General features: G+C 46.9%; 2 protein-coding genes across 2 annotated transcripts in view; one reads left to right on the top strand and one right to left on the bottom strand.

Moving 5' to 3' along the window:
• Nucleotides 1–19,464, bottom strand: part of LOC138669768 (contactin-associated protein-like 5) — a 1,597,333-nt gene that overhangs the window by 353,363 nt on the left and 1,224,506 nt on the right. The gene's annotated exons all lie outside the window — the stretch shown is intronic.
• Nucleotides 15,274–18,162, top strand: LOC138669767 (uncharacterized). Its single transcript, XM_069756497.1, has 4 exons — nucleotides 15,274–15,570; nucleotides 15,697–15,800; nucleotides 15,894–16,040; nucleotides 17,112–18,162. Exons 1-4 carry the CDS (start codon nucleotides 15,466–15,468, stop codon nucleotides 18,031–18,033), a joined length of 1,278 nt encoding a protein of 425 aa, XP_069612598.1. The 5' UTR covers nucleotides 15,274–15,465; the 3' UTR covers nucleotides 18,034–18,162.

Here is a 19,464-nt window from a genome sequence, read left to right as displayed (position 1 = left end):
TTGTCCCTGACCGTGAACATCCACAAACGACGCGCTGCTTTTACATTTACCAGTTTCAGAAGAGGAGGCAAAAGAGCTAGAGGCTGAGTCTGCAAGGTAAGCCAAAACTTGCTGTTGTTGCTCCGGCTTTAAAAGCGGTTTTCCTACTCCCAGAAAAGAGAGCGTTCGAGGCCTTGTGTAGCCAGACGACGAACCTGGCTCCACAGCTCCAGACTTAGGTGGAATATTTTTTTTCCCACGACCACCTGATGCTCCACTACCACTACCATCATTACCAGCTGACAATGAACGCCCACGGCCACGACCTCTTGCACCAGACTTCCTCATTGTTTTAAAAACTTAACCAAAGTAACTTTATTTGTTGCTGTCAAACAACTTACACGGTGAGCTATAACTTCAGTATGATTTCGATATCCCTTTACAGGTTGGTGAGACCACAAGGAAAATCAGGCACAATGTTACACACTCTGTTTTCTGTGGTACCAAATCACAGAGATGCCACACACGCAGGACTGTCACTCAAGCACAAATGTCAATATTAATCTCCCATTTTTTTTTTTTTTTTTCAGGAAGAATTTAGAAACCAAATAAAATAAAATGATTTTTTCAGGGAGAATTTAGAAACCAAATAAAAAAAATAAATAGGCTTTCTATGGCCCACTGAGTGAGAGATGGCACACACAGGAGTCAGGAGTGGCACACAAGCCCAGAGGCCAATATTTATCTCCCACTGATTGATTTATTGATTTTTTCAGGTAGAATTTAGAACCCAAATCAAGCAAAAAAAAATAGGCTTTCTATGGCCCACTATTTGAGAGAGAGAGAGAGATGGCACACCCAGGAGTCAAGACTGGCACACAAGCAGAAAGGGCAATATTAATCTCCCACTGATTTTTTTTTTTTTTTCAGGGAGACTTTAGAAACAAAATGAAATAAAATGATTTTTTCAGGAAGAATTTAGAAACCAAATAAAATAAAATGATTTTTTCAGGGAGAATTTAGAAACCAAAAAAAAAAAAAGAAATAGGCTTTCTATGGCCCACTGAGTGAGAGATGGCACACACAGGAGTCAGGAGTGGCACACAAGCCCAGAGGCCAATATTTATCTCCCACTGATTGATTTAGTGATTTTTTCAGGTAGAATTTAGAACACAAATCAAGCAAAAAAATAAATAGGCTTTCTATGGCGCACTGAGTGAGAGATGGTACACACAGGAGTCAGGAGTGGCACACAAGCCCAGAGGTCAATATTTTTCTCCCACTGATTGATTTAGTGATTTTTTCAGGTAGATTTTAGAACCCAAATCAAGCAAAAAAATAAATAGGCTTTCTATGGCCCACTGAGTGAGAGATGGCACACACAGGAGTCAGGAGTGGCACACAAGCCCAGAGGCCAATATTTATCTCCCACTGATTGATTTAGTGATTTTTTCAGGTAGATTTTAGAACCCAAATCAAGCAAAAAAATAAATAGGCTTTCTATGGCCCACTGAGTGAGAGATGGCACACACAGGAGTCAGGAGTGGCACACAAGCCCAGAGGCCAATATTTATCTCCCACTGATTGATTTAGTGATTTTTTCAGGTAGAATTTAGAACACAAATCAAGCAAAAAAATAAATAGGCTTTCTATGGCGCACTGAGTGAGAGATGGTACACACAGGAGTCAGGAGTGGCACACAAGCCCAGAGGCCAATATTTTTCTCCCACTGATTGATTTAGTGATTTTTTCAGGTAGATTTTAGAACCCAAATCAAGCAAAAAAAATAAATAGGCTTTCTATGGCCCACTGAGTGAGAGATGGCACACACAGGAGTCAGGAGTGGCACACAAGCCCAGAGGCCAATATTTATCTCCCACTGATTGATTTAGTGATTTTTTCAGGTAGATTTTAGAACCCAAATCAAGCAAAAAAAAAAAAAGGCTTTCTATGGCCCACTATTTGAGAGAGAGAGAGAGAGATGGCACACCCAGGAGTCAAGACTGGCACACAAGCAGAAAGAGCAATATTAATCTCCCACTGATTTTTTTTTTTTTTTTCAGGGAGAATTTAGAAACCAAATAAAAAAAAAATAGGCTTTCTATGGCCCACTGAGTGAGAGATGGCACACACAAGAGTCAGGAGTGGCACACAAGCCCAGAGGCCAATATTTATCTCCCACTGATTGATTTAGTGATTTTTTCAGGTAGAATTTAGAACACAAATCAAGCAAAAAAATAAATAGGCTTTCTATGGCCCACTGAGTGAGAGATGGCACACACAGGAGTCAGGAGTGGCACACAAGCCCAGAGGCCAATATTTTTCTCCCACTGATTGATTTATTGATTTTTTCAGGTAGAATTTAGAACCCAAATCAAGCAAAAAAAAAAAATAGGCTTTCCATGGCCCACTATTTGAGAGAGAGAGATAGATGGCACACCCAGGAGTCAAGACTGGCAGACAAGCAGAAAGGGCAATATTAATCTCCCACTGATTTTTTTTTTTTCAGGGAGACTTTAGAAACAAAATAAAATAAAATGATTTTTTCAGGAAGAATTTAGAAACCATATAAAATAAAATGATTTTTTCAGGGAGAATTTAGAAACCAAATAAAAAAAAAATAGGCTTTCTATGGCCCACTGAGTGAGAGATGGCACACACAGGAGTCAAGAGTGGCACACAAGCCCAGAGGCCAATATTTATCTCCCACTGATTGATTTAGTGATTTTTTCAGGTAGAATTTAGAACACAAATCAAGCAAAAAAATAAATAGGCTTTCTATGGCCCACTGAGTGAGAGATGGCACACACAGGAGTCAGGAGTGGCACACAAGCCGCGAGGCAAATATTTATCTCCCACTGATTGATTTAGTGATTTTTTCAGGTAGATTTTAGAACCCAAATCAAGCAAAAAAATAAATAGGCTTTCTATAGCCCACTGAGTGAGAGATGGCACACACAGGAGTCAGGAGTGGCACACAAGCCCAGAGGCCAATATTTATCTCCCACTGATTGATTTAGTGATTTTTTCAGGTAGATTTTAGAACCCAAATCAAGCAAAAAAAAAAAAAGGCTTTCTATGGCCCACTATTTGAGAGAGAGAGAGAGAGATGGCACACCCAGGAGTCAAGACTGGCACACAAGCAGAAAGAGCAATATTAATCTCCCACTGATTTTTTTTTTTTTTTTTCAGGGAGAATTTAGAAACCAAATAAAAAAAAAATAGGCTTTCTATGGCCCACTGAGTGAGAGATGGCACACACAAGAGTCAGGAGTGGCACACAAGCCCAGAGGCCAATATTTATCTCCCACTGATTGATTTAGTGATTTTTTCAGGTAGAATTTAGAACACAAATCAAGCAAAAAAATAAATAGGCTTTCTATGGCCCACTGAGTGAGAGATGGCACACACAGGAGTCAGGAGTGGCACACAAGCCCAGAGGCCAATATTTTTCTCCCACTGATTGATTTATTGATTTTTTCAGGTAGAATTTAGAACCCAAATCAAGCAAAAAAAAAAAATAGGCTTTCCATGGCCCACTATTTGAGAGAGAGAGATAGATGGCACACCCAGGAGTCAAGACTGGCAGACAAGCAGAAAGGGCAATATTAATCTCCCACTGATTTTTTTTTTTTCAGGGAGACTTTAGAAACAAAATAAAATAAAATGATTTTTTCAGGAAGAATTTAGAAACCATATAAAATAAAATGATTTTTTCAGGGAGAATTTAGAAACCAAATAAAAAAAAAATAGGCTTTCTATGGCCCACTGAGTGAGAGATGGCACACACAGGAGTCAGGAGTGGCACACAAGCCCAGAGGCCAATATTTATCTCCCACTGATTGATTTAGTGATTTTTTCAGGTAGAATTTAGAACACAAATCAAGCAAAAAAATAAATAGGCTTTCTATGGCCCACTGAGTGAGAGATGGCACACACAGGAGTCAGGAGTGGCACACAAGCCGCGAGGCAAATATTTATCTCCCACTGATTGATTTAGTGATTTTTTCAGGTAGATTTTAGAACCCAAATCAAGCAAAAAAATAAATAGGCTTTCTATAGCCCACTGAGTGAGAGATGGCACACACAGGAGTCAGGAGTGGCACACAAGCCCAGAGGCCAATATTTATCTCCCACTGATTGATTTAGTGATTTTTTCAGGTAGATTTTAGAACCCAAATCAAGCAAAAAAATAAATAGGCTTTCTATGGCCCACTGAGTGAGAGATGGCACACACAGGAGTCAGGAGTGGCACACAAGCCCAGAGGCCAATATTTATCTCCCACTGATTGATTTAGTGATTTTTTCAGGTAGATTTTAGAACCCAAATCAAGCAAAAAAATAAATAGCCTTTCTATGGCCCACTGAGTGAGAGATGGCACACACAGGGATGGCACTCTAGCAGAAATGCCAATCTTAATCTTCCACAAAAAAAAAAAAACAGGGACAGTCCTACAATTACTATCTCCCTGCAGTAATCTCAGCCAGGTATGGCAGGCAGCAATAAGGAGTGTACTGATGCACAAATGAAATAAAAAGTGTGGACGAACAAAAAAGATAGCTGTGCAGAAAGGAAGGAACAAGAGGATTTGTGCTTTGAAAAAAGCAGTTGGTTTGCACAGCGGCGTACACACAGCAATGCAGCTATCAGGGAGCCTTCTAGGGCAGCCCAATGAGCTACAGCGCTGAGAAAAAAAAAATGTAGCTTCCAGTATCCCTGCACACCGAAGGTGGTGTTGGACAGTGGAAATCGCTACAGCACAAGCGGTTTGGTGGTTAATGGACCCTGCCTAACGCTATCCCTGCTTCTGACGAAGCGGCAGCAACCTCTCCCTAAGCTCAGATCAGCAGCAGTAAGATGGCGGTCGGCGGGAACGCCCCTTTATAGCCCCTGTGACGCCGCAGACAGCAAGCCAATCACTGCAATGCCCTTCTCTAAGATGGTGGGGACCAGGACCTATGTCATCATGCTGCCCACACTCTGCGTTTACCTTCATTGGCTGAGAAATGGCGCTTTTCGCGTCATTGAATCGCGACTTTGGCGCGAAAGTCGCGTACCGCATGGCCGACCCCGCACAAGGGTCGGATCGGGTTTCATGAAACTCGACTTTGCCAAAAGTCGGCGACTTTTGAAAATGAACGACCCGTTTCGCTCAACTCAATTCTCTGAGGTTCATGGTTTTCTCAGTAAAAAAGTGATCCCTGCTATTTTGTTTTGGTTTATTGCAATCCCTAAAGGAGAGGCCATAAATCCCTCACATGTCCAAACTGCCCTCAATTTTTCCAGTAAACAGGCAAATAAAATGTTTCACATCTTAGCGTGGCACAAAATCTAAAAGACAGTTTAATTTAAAAGGTCAAAAGGAGTAAATTTAGTCCTAGTTGTTGACAAATATACAGTTGTTTTTTTTACTGTTAAAAAGGAAAATATTGCTTCTGCTTGTTATCAAGTCTAAGAAGAAACGTTTCTGCTTGTGGAGAGTGCGAAGCCAGTGTAAGGAGACTTGTAGGCCATACAATGCTCCTCTGGTGCGCTAGAGTTCAAGCTCTCTTCCTCTCTGAAGAGATTATTTGCTTGGGATAAAGACACATAGAGAAATTCTGAGACACAAAAAAATCATAATTCTACAAAATATGTCTCCAATAAAAATCTTAAGGGGGATGTCTACTAAAGTTCTGAGGATAAAAATAAGCCTCTGGTAGTCCTAACATAAGAGAACATAATTTATTTGACCTTTTTGGTCCCCTTCATTGCAGCTAGTGTCCTCCACTCATATTTTAGTTTTTTATTCCCGCAGGGGTGTCAGGTGACCGCTGCAGCCCATCCATGACCACTGATTGGATGGGGTGGTCAAGATCTATTTGGGCAGGAGAAAAACAACTAGGACACTTTGTTCTGATGAAACATTTGTGAGGCAGCTAGTCAGTTTTTAGCTCACGGAGGGTTCCATAGATGGATACAACTGTAACAAATCCTCAGCTATAGAAAGTTTTATGTCTATACTGCACCTCAGACTCTGAATATTAAAAGAATGTTTCAACATAGTTACAGAAAGCAAAGTTTTATCCAATATCTGGTGATATCTGAATAGTAAATCTTCATAGTTATACAGAGGTAACAAAACTGCTGCTTAGAAAACTTACAAAACAGTTACAAAACTGTAACCCAAAACTGCTGCTTAGACAGGGAGATTTAGTAAAATTGCAGTGAAAATGAATCAGTCCCCAGTAGTGTTGAGCATTCCGATACCGCAAGTATCGGGTATCGGCCGATAATTGCGATATCGGAATTCCGATACCGAATTCCGATACTTCCCGCGTATCGGATACCGGAATCGGAAGTTCCCAGAATTCAAACTGCACGCAGCAGCCAATGAGGAATGAATGGAAGTGTGGGCACATCCTGTTTAGCATGGTGGGCATGTAAGTAATGGCAAGGCTGTGATTGGCTGCTGAAATGATGTCACTCTGCACTATAAAAAACGCTACTGCCATTTTGCGCTCACTCTGCTGTGATTTCAGTTAGGGACAGGACGCTGTGTTCTAACTGAGGGCTAGTTGAGATAGCTAATTGCTTTATTTTGCTTTACCAAGGCTAATTTAGCAAAACGCTGTTTGTTGTTCACTGTTCACCTTGCTCTTGCCTTGCAGCGCTGTTTTAACAGCGTTCTGCAAGGTCTCAGTGTGTGTGTGTGTGCAGCTCACTCTGTAGTCTGTGTGCAGCCATATACCCGGATGTATTCAGCTCAGGGGGGTTCACACTGCCTCATACAGTTCTATCCATTGTCCTTTTTTGCTAATAGTGCAGCCTGCTGCACATTTTTTCTAAAATTTCCTATTAGTGTTTTTCCACCCGTCTCCAGCTAAATTGTGGAAAAACACTACATAGGATAACCTAGAGGGGGGTTTTGGGGCCTTGCAGCGCCGTTTACGGCTGTCTGCATGGTCTCCGTGTGAGCGCAGCTCGCCCTGTAGTCTGTGTGCAGCCACAGCCAGTTGTATTCAGCTCAGGGTAAGTCACTGCCTCATACCATGAAAAAACTTTTCCTTTTTTTCAAATAGTGCAGCCTGCTGAAAATTTTTCCAAAAATTTCCTATTAGTGTCTTTCCACCCGTCTCCAGCTAAATAGTGGAAAAACACTACATAGGATAACCTAGAGGAGGGTTTTTGGGCCTTGCAGCGCCGTTTACGGCTGTCTGCACGGTCTCCGTGAGAGCGCAGCTCACCCTGTAGTCTGTGTGCAGCCACAGCCGGTTGGATTCAGCTCAGGGTGCGTTACTGCCTCATACCGTTAAATAACTTGTCCTTTTTTTCAAATAGTGCAGCCTGTTGAAAATTTAAAAAAAAATTTCCTATTAGTGTCTTTCCACCCGTCTCCAGCTAAATAGTGGAAAAACACTACATAGGATAACCTAGAGGAGGGTTTTTGGGCCTTGCAGCGCCGTTTACGGCTCTCTGCACGGTCCCCGTGTGAGTTAAACTCGCTCTGTAGTCCGATCTGCAGAAAAAAAAAGGAAAGTTCACCAAACACCACTTAACACTTGTGTAGGCCACATTTTATAAATAATAAAGTCTAGTCCACACTTTACAACATTAGTGTTTCTTACACCTGTTAGGAGGAGCATTTCAGGAATAAGCACACTAAGGCCTTAGTACTTTTCTGCTTATCTTTATCTGTCAACCAAGATGAAGAGGGCAGGGAGTAAAGCACGTGGGCGTGGGCGCGGAGCAGGGAGAGGAGCAGGGAGAGGACGTAGTGATTCTGTGCCTGCTGCGGGCACCGGTGACTCATCATCACTCAGTTTCAGCAGGGAACAGTCCTTCATGCGCAGCTTTGTCGGAGAGCGCCGTGCACCGCTGCTGCGTGAAGATCAAATTGAAGCCGTTGTCGGATGGATGGCAGCTAACGCATCGGCATCGACTTCAATTAGTGCCACATCCTCTCAGGCACAGACCACTGGAGAGCAGCCATCTGTCTCTTCACCACCTGCCAAATTGGCCAGGCAGTCAGAGAGCCCAGGACAGGAGCCGTCTCTACTTCTGTTCTCTGAATCTCTTGGCTTGGAAACAGGGGGCCAGCCAAGCAGCATTGGAGAAATGGAAGAAGAGGCAGTGTGCAGTGATGCCCAACAGCTTTGTCTCTCTGACTCTGAAGAGGCGGGTGGGCCAGTGCCTGCGGTGACCACAGCGCAGTACGCATCTGATGATGAAACTCAGGTGCCGCTTTCTGGTGCGTACTGTGCTGCCGAGACTACCCAGGAGGAGCAGTTGGTGGCAGAGGGTAGTGGAGATGATGAGGTCGTTGACCCATCGTTGCGTGAGGAACAGGAAGGTGGTGGGAGCAGCTCTGAGGAAGAGATTTCCCTTACGGGCCAAAGAGGGAGAGGGAGGGGGAAGACTGCGGAGCCTGTAGCCTCCACTTTGGCACCCGATAGGAGCCTGTCTCTTTCAAAAGCCAAAAAGGGCGCTCCCAAGACTTGCAGTGCCTGGTCCTTTTTTGACACAGTTGCAGATGACATTTGTTTTGTCAAATGCAAGCTGTGTCATCAGAAAGTCAAAAGAGGTAAAAGTGTCAGCAACCTCAATACCACAAATATGTGGAAACATGTGCGGACCAGGCACGCGGTGGAGTTACAAAAACACACTGAAGACGTAGGCCAACCCACAGCGGCAGCTACCACCTCTTCAGCTCGTGTTGCCTCTTCCTCCAGCTCACGCACAGCTGGTTTGGCTTCCTCCCAGGATCGCCATGGAAGAACCTCTGGCACTGTTGTCCAGAGACCTAGTGTAATTCCACCCACAGCACCACATTCCCAGTCATCCTCACACTCCCAGTCTACTCTACAGCCATCGGTAGTACAGGCATGGGAGAAAAGGCGGGCATTCTCGGCCAACCACCCCCGAGCACAGGCTCTGAATGCAGGCATTGCCAAACTTCTGTCCCTGGAAATGCTCTCATTCAGGCTGGTGGAGACTGACAGCTTCCGTGACTTGATGGCATTGGCAGTCCCACAGTACAAGGTGCCCAGCCGCTTTTACTTCAGCAGGTAAGCTGTCCCTGCCCTGCACAAGCATGTGGAGGGACACATAAAACACGCGCTACTGAACACCGTCAGTAGCAAGGTCCACCTCACCACCGATGCGTGGACCAGTCAACATGGACAGGGGCGATACATTTCCCTCACTGCCCATTGGGTTAATATTGTTGAGCCAGGTACAGATCGTGCGAGTGGCGCAGGACGTGTCCTGCCCACTCCAAGGATTGCAGGAATCCAGTCTGTACGCATTGACTCCTCCTCATACACAAGTTCCTCAGAATCATCGCTGCAGGAGCCGTCACAGTCCACCTCCACATGGACCCGTGAACGTTTACCTATGACCGACATGAGCACAGCCGTGGCCAAACGTCAACAGGCCGTCTTGAAACTAGTTTCTTTGGGGAATCGAAGCCACACAGCGCAGGAGCTCTGGAATGCCATCAAGCAGGAGAGCGATGTGTGGTTAGTGCCAGCGAATCTCCAGCCAGGCATGGTAGTGTGTGACAATGGCCGAAATCTGGTGGCAGCTTTGGCCATTGGCAACCTCACTCACATCCCATGTCTGGCACATGTGCTCAATTTGGTTGTGCAGAGTTTTCTGAGGGACTATCCGGATCTTGATGCCCTGCTGCACAAGGTCCGCCTAGAGTGTGCTCACTTGCGGCGTTCCAGCTTGGCAAGATCCCGCATTGCTGCTCTGCAGCGCCGATTCCGCCTTCTGGAACACCGCATCATATGTGACCTACCTACCAGGTGGAATTCCACATTACATATGTTGGAGCGGTTGTGTGAGCAGCAGCAAGCAGTAATGGAGTACCAGCTGCATCAGGCGCTAAAAAGTCGCAGTCAGCACCGATCAGACTTCACAACCACAGAGTGGGCCACTATGAAGGACGTCTGCCAGGTTTTGCGTCCTTTCGATTATTCCATGCGGATGGCAAGTGTAGATGATGCACTAGTCAGCATGACTGTCCCCCTTATCTGCCTTCTTCAACAAACTTTGCAAGCGTTAAGGGATGATGTTGTGGAAGAGGTGGAGGATGAGGAGTCACCTTTTCCATCAGCTTCTGGAGAGTCAGCGCCACGTGGTTCCTCACAAAGGGGTACGCAGGGGCCACTTTGTGAGGAGGATGAGGAGGAGTCAATGGAGGAGGAAGAGCTCCGTCCAGAGGAGGGAGTGAGACAATTGTCCAGTGGTCAGTGTGTACAGCGAGGGTGAGGTGATGACGAGCGGGCAGAGATCATGTCTCAAGCAGGGGACAGCATTTCTGGGCCAGTTGGCAGTCTGCAGCACATGGTGGATTTCATGCTGCAGTGCCTGAGAAACGACCGCCGCATCGACCACATTCTCAACATGCCTGATTATTGGGTGTTCACCCTCCTCGATCCTCGCTACCGGGACAACGTCCAAAACCTCATCCCAGCGTTGACCCGGGAGCGTAAAATGCGGGAGTACCACGACACACTGGTGAATTCCATCAACTTCTCCAGTCCAACTGAGAGGAGTGCTGCTAGTGCTTTACAAAGCAGCTCAGTGCGTCGAGGCAGTGGGGGAGGCTCTGCACAAAGAGGGAGCAGAAGCAGTGCCTCTGCCCAAGGCAAGCCCAGTATGGCACAACTGTGGCAAACTTTTGTGTGCCCGCCCCAAATGTCTACACCATCACCGGCGGCTCCAGTCAGCAGGAGGCAACGGTTCCGTCAGATGGTGACAGACTACATGGCTTGCCCTCTTACTGTACTGCCAGACGGCTCTTCCCCGTTCAAGTTTTGGGTCTCTAAGCTGGATACATGACCAGAGCTAAGCCAGTATGCATTGGAGGTGCTGGCTTGCCCTGCGGCTAGTGTCTTATCGGAACGTGTCTTTAGTGCCGCAGGTGGTGTACTAACAGACCGTCGCATGCGACTATCCTCCGATAACGTTGACCGGCTTACTTTCCTGAAAATGAACCAGGCCTGGATCTCGCAGGAATTTGCCACTCCTCTGCCTGATTAAGTAATTGGGTGTCATCCAGGTCTCCTGATGTGTTCATCTTTCTACCACCTGAACTGCTATTCCTGGGCTCCAACACCGCCAGTTGCGGCTCAGAAGTGCAGGCTGCACAGTCAAAACATACGACCCAGTGTTATTGGGTTTCAGTAACGTCAGCTGATCCCCAGCTGTGTAGCCGGCAATGTGTCCTGCAACCGCCACGCTGGCACAACAACCTAAATGTAAGGGAACCTGTCCCCCCGGCGTTTGTTACTGAAAGAGCCATCTTGTGCAGCAGTAATGTTGCACAAGGAAAAGGTAGCTCTTTTAGTTTAGCTCCTTGCACACGCAGAACTTAACACTTATAAAATGTGTTTACTGATACCGTTATACCGTCCCGGAGCTGGGACTTTCCTTCATAATGTGACGCAGCACAGCCGTCATTCCTACCCCCTTGGTGCCATGCGCTGCCTCCTCAGCGTTGTTTTAAGCTGTCACGGAGCCTGCGCTGTTCTGTTATCCCTTGGCCATGGCCAATTTGCGCTGCCTGTCTTCTGACATAATTTGGTGTCAGACTGGCTGCGCCTGTGCTCCCGCGCTGCCCGAGAACCCGCCTCGCAGTGTCTTCTGATTGAATCACACTGCGAGCCTGGGATCCATGGGCATGCGCAGTGCATATCTTCACCTCGGGCTCTCGCTCATCTCCCTCCGCCTTCTTTAGACTGTGCGCCGTCAGCTGATCCCTAATAGCGTGCCACGACCGTGACGCCGCACAGTCTGAAGAAGAGGGAAGGAGGGGAGTGAGAGGCGAGGATTTGCACTGTGCATGCCCATGGATCCAAGGCCCGCAGTGGGATTACATTAGACGACACTGCGAGGTGAGATCTGGAGCAGCGTGGACGCACAGGCACTGACAGCTTTGACACCAAATTAGGTCAGAAGACAGGCAGCGCAAATTGGGCTTTGGCCAAGGAATAACAGACCAGCGCAGGCTCCGTGACAGCTTAAAACAACGCTGAGGAGGCAGCGCATGGCACCAAGGGGATAGGAATGACAGCTGTGCTGCGTCCCATTACGATGGAAATTCCCACCTCCGGGACGGTTTTACGGTATAAGGGGACACATTTTTAGTGTTTACTTCTGTGTTTGCAAGGAGCATAATTAAAAGAGCAACCTTTTCCTTTTGCATCCTTAGTGCTGCACAAGATGGCTCTTTCAGCTACAAACGTCTTGGGGGGGGTTAAAGGTTCCCTTTCAACTTGCTCCAATCAGGCTTCGGCCTACACTCTGTTCCTCTGCTCCTCCTGCTGTCCCTGGGCTCTAACACCGCCAATTGGTGCCTGGAAGTGCTGTCTGCACAGTCAACAGTCGCTCCTCTGTTATTGGGGTTCAGTAACGTCAGCTGATCCCAAGCTGTGTGTGCGGCAATACCTCCAATCTGCTCCTCCTGCTGTCCCTGGGCTCTAACACCGCCAGTTGGTGCCTGGAAGTGCTGTCTGCACAGTCAACAGTCGCTCCTCTGTTATTGGGGTTCAGTAACGTCAGCTGATCCCCAGCTGTGTGTGCGGCAATACCTCCAATCTGCTCCTCCTGCTGTCCCTGGGCTCTAACACCGCCAGTTGGTGCCTGGAAGTGCTGTCTGCACAGTCAACAGTCGCTCCTCTGTTATTGGGGTTCAGTAACGTCAGCTGATCCCCAGCTGTGTGTGCGGCAACACCTCCAATCTGCTCCTCCTGCTGTCCCTGGGCTCTAACACCGCCAGTTGGTGCCTGGAAGTGCTGTCTGCACAGTCAACAGTCGCTCCTCTGTTATTGGGGTTCAGTAACGTCAGCTGATCCCCAGCTGTGTATCCGGCAACGTGTCATGCGACCGCCACGCTAGCACAACAAAAATGTAAGGGAACCTGTCCCTCCCCCCTAGGCGTTTGTTACTGAAAGAGCCACCTTGTGCAGCACTAATACTGCACAAGGAAAAGGTCGCTCTTGAAATTATGCTCCTTGGAAACGCTGAACTATACACTCATGTAATGTGTCCCCTCACACCGTCCAACCGTCCCAGAGGTGGGACTTTCCTTTGTAATGTGACGCAGCACAGCCGTCATTCCTACCCCCTTGGCTCCGTGCGCTGCCTCCTTAGCGTTGTTTGATTCCGTCATGGACCCTGCGCTGTTATGTTATCCCTTGGCCATGCACAGTTTGCGCTGCTCGTCCTCTGACATCATTTGTTGTCGTCCTGGCTGCGCCTGTGCATCCACGCTGCCCGAAATGCCACCTCGCAGCGTCGTCTAATGTGATCCCACAGTGGGCCTGGTATCCATGGCCATGCGCAGTGCATATGCTAGCCTCTCACTCCCCTTCTTCACGCTTCTTCAGACTAGGCGGCGTCAGCTGATCCCTAATAGCATGCCACGGCCGTGACGCCGCACAGTCTGAAGAAGCAGGAAGGAGGTGAGTGAGAGGCGATGATATGCACTGCGCATGCCCATGGATCCCTGGCCCGCAGTGGGATTACATTAGATGACACTGCGAGGTTGGATCTCGGGCAGCTTTGACGCACAGGCACTGCCAGCCTGACACCTAAATGATGTCAGAAGACGGGCACCGCTAACTGTGCATGGCCAAGGGATAACATTACAGCGCGGGCTCCGTGACAGAACCAAACAACGTTGAGGAGGTGGCGCACGGCACCAAGGGGGTTGGAATGACGGCTGTGCTGTGTCACATTACAAAGGAAAGTCCCACTTCCGGGATGGTTTAACGGTGTGAGGGGACACATTATATGAGTGTGTACTTCAGCGTTTGCAAGGAGCATAATTTTAGGAGCCACCATTTTCCATGTGCAGTATTACTGCTGTACAAGATGGCTCTTTCAGCAACAAATGCCTGGGGGGGGGATTGAAGGTTCCCTTTCAACTTGCTCCACTGCAGGCTTCGGCCTACACTCTGCTCCTCTTTGATTCCCTGGGTTTCAACACTGTCAGTTGCCACCTGGAAGTGTTGTCTACACAGAAAAAACACTAGCTGATGTGTCAGTGGGGTTCGGCACCGCCAGCTGTTCCCCTGCTGTGTAGTCGGCAACATGTCCAGCACAAGCCACGCTGGCACAACAGAACAAAAGCTGCCACCAGTGCAGGCTTCGGCCTACACTCTGCTCCTCTCCTCCTCCTGCTGACCCTGGGCTCTAACACCGCCAGTTTTTGCCCGGACGTGCTAGCTGCACAGAGAAAAACACCAGTCAATGTGTCAGTGGGGTTCAGCACCGCCAGCTGTTCCCCTGCTGTGTAGCTGGCAACGTGTCCTGCAAACGCCATGCAGGCACCTGAACTGAAATTAAAGGGAACCGGCCCCCACCCCCCCGGGTGTTTCTATGTATAACAGCCACCTTGTACAGCAGTACTGCTGCATTTGTACAAGGTGGCTGACTTTTTCTCCTTGCCCACGTGGAACTCAACACGTACAAAATGTGTCTCATTAGAGACCATTACAGTGTCCCTGAGGTGTGACTTTCCATTTTAATGACACGCAGCACCCCCCTTGGTAGCGCTGCCCATCTTCTAACATCATTGGTTGGCTGCCTGTGCCTGTGCGTCCGCCCTGCCCGACACAACGCCCCTCGTTGTCTCATATATTTTGACTGCGAGGGTGTGATTGATGGGCACGAGCATTGCATATCTTGGCCTGTCTTCACTCCCCTCCTTCCGCCTTCTTCAGACTGTGCGGCCTCATGGCCGTGGCAGGCGATAAGGGATCAGCTGAGGCCGCCCAGTCTGAAGCAGGTGTAAGGACATGAGCGGCAAACATATTTACTGCGCAAGGCCATGAATCCTAGCCCTGCAGTGTGACTTTATGAAAAGACACTGCGGGTTAGGTATTCATGGCCATCGCTAACCGCATCGGCCAACATGAAATGAGGTCATAAGATGGGCAGCGCTAACTAGCCATGGCCAAGGGCTAAAAAGAGCGCAGACTCCTGTACAGCAAATAACAACGCTCAGGAGGCTGCGCCCAGCAACAAGGCGTTATTTTTGGATACATGTGCTGCGTCTCCTTAAAAAGACAAGTCACGCCTCCAATACAGTTCTACTGTACAATGGGCAAAATTGTGTACGTCTTTCATTCTGCGTGTGCAATGAGCAAAATTCAAAGAGCAACCTTTCACTTGTGGAGCATTACTGCTGCACAAGGTGTGGCTCTTCTACTTTGCAACACCTGAGGGAGGGTTAAGGCTATGTGCACACATTGCAGATTTTCTCGCTTTTTTTTCTGCACTAAAATCTGCAGCTCATGGCAGAAAACGCAGGTGCGTTTTTGGTGCGTTTTTAGTGCGTTTTCCAGTGCGTTTTTTAGTGCAGATTGTCTGCGTTTTTTACCTAAATAAAGCTCTGGAAACTTGACAAACTTCAGTTACAAAAAAAAAAAAATAATGATGTCATTTCCTTGTCCATCCCCTTCTTCTTTCATCCTCCATTTTGTGCAAACATGAGTGGAAGTTACCAAAATATGCCGCAGGTACACGTCCGCAGGCCGCACCGGATACTTATGCTGGGGTTGCTGCTGCAAATCTTGAATATGCATAGACAGCAGGTAAGCTGAAGTGCATTTTTTTTTTTTTTACGCTAAACATATTCTACAGCGCTTTACCGACATCTTGATTTTTCTTAATTTTCACAGTGTTGTGTTGTAAAAAAAATGTTTTTTTTTTTATTTTAGAGGCAGCAGCAGGAGAGAAGACGGAAAAGACTGTGGGTGCACCCGCTTGTTGCAGAACGTACACAAAAAGGCCACTTTTATGTGCTTTATAATGATTTGCGGAAGTAAGTAGAAATTCATGAAAATACAAAGTAATGTTTTTCCACAAATGTTATGATATGTTATGTAACAATTTTTATTTTTTTTTACATTTTCAGATACCCGGAAAAGTTTGTTTCATTTTGCCGTCTGCCAATCCTGGCGTTCGACCGACTTCTGGCAATAGTTTCCCCCCATCTCACACTGCAAGACACTTTTATGAGGAAGGCCATCTCTGCTGAGGAAAGGCTGCTCATCACCTTGCGGTAAGTAAATAATTTTTGGGTTGAATGTTATTAGGGCTCTTTCACATGTCCGTGTGTCCGGTATGTGTGATGAAAGTTTTAACATGTCTCGGAGACACTGACAAACTAATAAAGGTACCGTCACATTTAGCGACACTGCAGCAATCTAGACAACGATGTCCATCGCTGCAGCGTCGCTGTGTGGTCGTTGGAGAGCTGTCACACAGACAGCTCTCCAGTGACCAATGATGCCGAAGTCCCCGAGTAACCAGGGTAAACATCGGGTTACTAAGCGCAGGGCCATGCTTAGTAACCCGATGTTTACCCTAGTTACCATTGTATAATTGTAAAAAAAAAAAAAAATTCCATTCCTGTCGCGTCCCGCAGCGTCAGCTTCCCTGCAGTAAGTGCGCTGGACGGAAAGCAGAGCGGTGACATCACCACTGTGCTCTGCTTTACGGGCAAATACTTTACGGGCAAATGCTTTACTGGAAATATCATGTTTATAACACGCCAGGAAACTGTAAACATTTTTGTGTGCTACCAGATGTGCCCACTGTATTTTATGCCTTATCTACAGAATTCTATAATTTGGGCCCTGGGTCAGTGGAGATACATCATACCCGTGTGTGTGTTTTGTAATGTTATCCCATCTTGCTGTGTCCAGTTTGTGCGCCTCCCTTCTTGCGATACCTCTCTTCTGCGCAGATGTACTTTCTGGTCCTGATGAGGATAGAGCAAAGTGCGCAGATGTGCATGCGCTGGGCCTGTCTCCTTTTCTTGCCTTCGCTCACTGCAGGACTTGCTTCTGCCCTCAACAGGCCGGATTAGTGCGTTGAAGGAAGTAGGAGGGTGGTGTCGTTGGCTAAACATTGGAGTGGCTGGACACGGACCTGCAAGTCCCTTCTGATGTGACTGGTGGTTTATTTATTGATACCCTTGTGTTGTGCCGTGTTACTAAGGGCAGCATTATAGAATACTTTAGATAAAACATGAAAGGGGCTGAACACATATTATAGCGCCCATAACTGCTGACATGTTTTATTGTATTTTTGTGTGACATTTCTAATATTCATTTTTGTTTCTTTGCAGATTTTTGGCCACAGGAGAGAGCTATACATCCCTGCACCTCCAATTTAGGGTTGGTAAATCCACCATCTCTAACATTGTGAGGTGCACATGTACCGTCATCTGGCAGAAGTTGCAGCCTATAGTGATGCCTTCCCCAACCGAGGAGACTTGGCTGCAGGTTGCAGCAGGCTTTCAGTCTGTGGCCAATTTCCCAAACTGCATAGGTGCAGTCGATGGTAAACATGTAAGGGTTCAGCAGCCACCACGTTCAGGATCACGCTTCTTTAATTATAAGAAGTATTTTTCAGTGGTCCTGATGGCGGTGGCTGATGCACATTACAAATTTGTTGCCATTGACGTTGGTGCCTATGGTAGTACTGGGGATTCTCGGGTGTTGCGAACGTCACAGATTGGGATGCAAATTTTTCAAGATGGCGGAACGCTCCCAGCCCCAAGACCTTTGCCGGGTTCGACACATCCAGTACCCTTTGTGATGGTATCGGATGAGGCGTTTCCCTTAACGACAACCCTGCTGCGCCCATATCCACGAAGGGGACTGAATGCCCGGCGAAGGATTTTTAATTATCGGCTGAGTCGTGCACGCAGATATGTGGAATGCACCTTTGGGATCATGACTAGTCAGTGGAGGATCTTTCACACACCCATCCAGTTGGACACAGACACCGTTGATGCTGTGATTAAGGCTTGCTGTGTACTCCACAACTATGCTCGTGAGTACAACACTGACGTAGATGTGGAGTACCAGCAGCCAATATTTAATCCAGTGGTCAACGTGGGTCTGGGAAGGCCGTCCAACTCGGGTGTGCGTGTGAGAGAATCCTTCACTGACTACTTCATGAGTCCAGAAGGTGCCGTGCACTGGCAATACTCCTGTGCTGGTGTTGGGCAGCCTGAGCAGCAGAGAAGGATGGAAGAACATTGACTGACCAAGATGGGAAGATCTATACCAAAAGATAGAAGATGTCAAGATCCCTATTAATCAAAATCAACATCGATATTCAATTTTGTTTGTTGTATTTTTTTGGGGAACAAAATAATTTGTAATTTTTATTTATGGTTAATAAAAAAATTCTTATTTTCATTTGGTTGTTTTTGGATTGAATAAGTATTGTATATATAAAATTCTTAACTAAGAATTATTCTCCATCCCATTGTCCAGTGCGCATACAGCCATCACACTATGTCCATCCCATAGTCCAGCCCCCATATAGCCATGACACCGTACACCTGTCAGCTAAGTATGTAAAGTATCTAAAAATCAGAGATGACATTTGATCAACATTAATTTATTTATGAAGCAACTAAATTTTTCCAAACACTTGAGAAAAATTTTTTCAATATGAAAAACTGAACTAACTTTTTCAAAAACAATTGCATCTTAATGCAAGTAGGTGTATTCCTGGGAACACCCATATGAGCTACTTGTGTCAGTCATGAAAGATTGACTTGCTGATGGTCCCAGGCTTGTGTTTCCTCCTCCAGAAAAATTCTGTGCCGGTTGGGTGTAGGAAGACACTCTATAGTGCGGTTCACTGGGTTTCGGTCGTGGGCGAAAGAGTCCGAAAACACCCCGTCAAAACATTCTCATATGACTCAATTGGAGCAGGGTCCTCCAGAGCGGTGAGGGATGTTTGGCACAGAGACATGAAGAGAGACTGCCTATCCGGTGGCAGTGAGCGTGCCTTTCGGGCAATGGTCAATGCAAAAAAGTCACACTGGTCCTCACTTGAGGATTGTTTCAGTAAATCAAGTGTGTCACTGGCCATTTTCTCAGTTTTATCCTCATTATTTTTTTTATTTTTTTTTTTAATGGACTCTCCTGCCACCGGATAGGGAGCTCTCTTCTCTGTTACCACAGCTTCTGACGAACCAGATGATCCAACAGCTGCTGCAGTTGATGTGCCTGCAGCAGCTGCTGGACATGCGGCTTCAGCAGAAGCTGTGGTAAGAGATGGAAAAATTGTCCCTCCCGCTCCCGAGGAAGTGCCTGCTCCATCAGTGCCTGCTCCATCTTCGGAGTGGTCATCCACAGGAGGCGGGTTGGAAAGGTTTCCCTCAGTCCTGTGTGAGAAAAGGAAAAAAATTATTAATCACTAAAATATAGGGGGCCCCGAAAAAAAAAAGTGTTGGGGTCCCCCTATATTTTTAGGCCAGAAAGGCTACGCAGACAGCCGTGGGCCAATATTTGAGGCCCGGGAAGGGGTTAAAATACCCATGGCTGTTCCCAGGCTATGAATATTAACCCACAGCTGTCTGCGTAGCCTTTCTGGCACTAAAATACAGGGGGCCCCGAAAAAAAAAAAGTGTTGGGGTCCCCCTATATTTTTAGGCCAGAAAGGCTACGCAGACAGCC

Source organism: Ranitomeya imitator, chromosome 3, assembly GCF_032444005.1.
Source record: "Ranitomeya imitator isolate aRanImi1 chromosome 3, aRanImi1.pri, whole genome shotgun sequence".
NCBI classification, from domain to species: Eukaryota; Metazoa; Chordata; class Amphibia; order Anura; family Dendrobatidae; genus Ranitomeya; species Ranitomeya imitator.
This window is presented reverse-complemented; position numbering and strand designations above follow the sequence as displayed.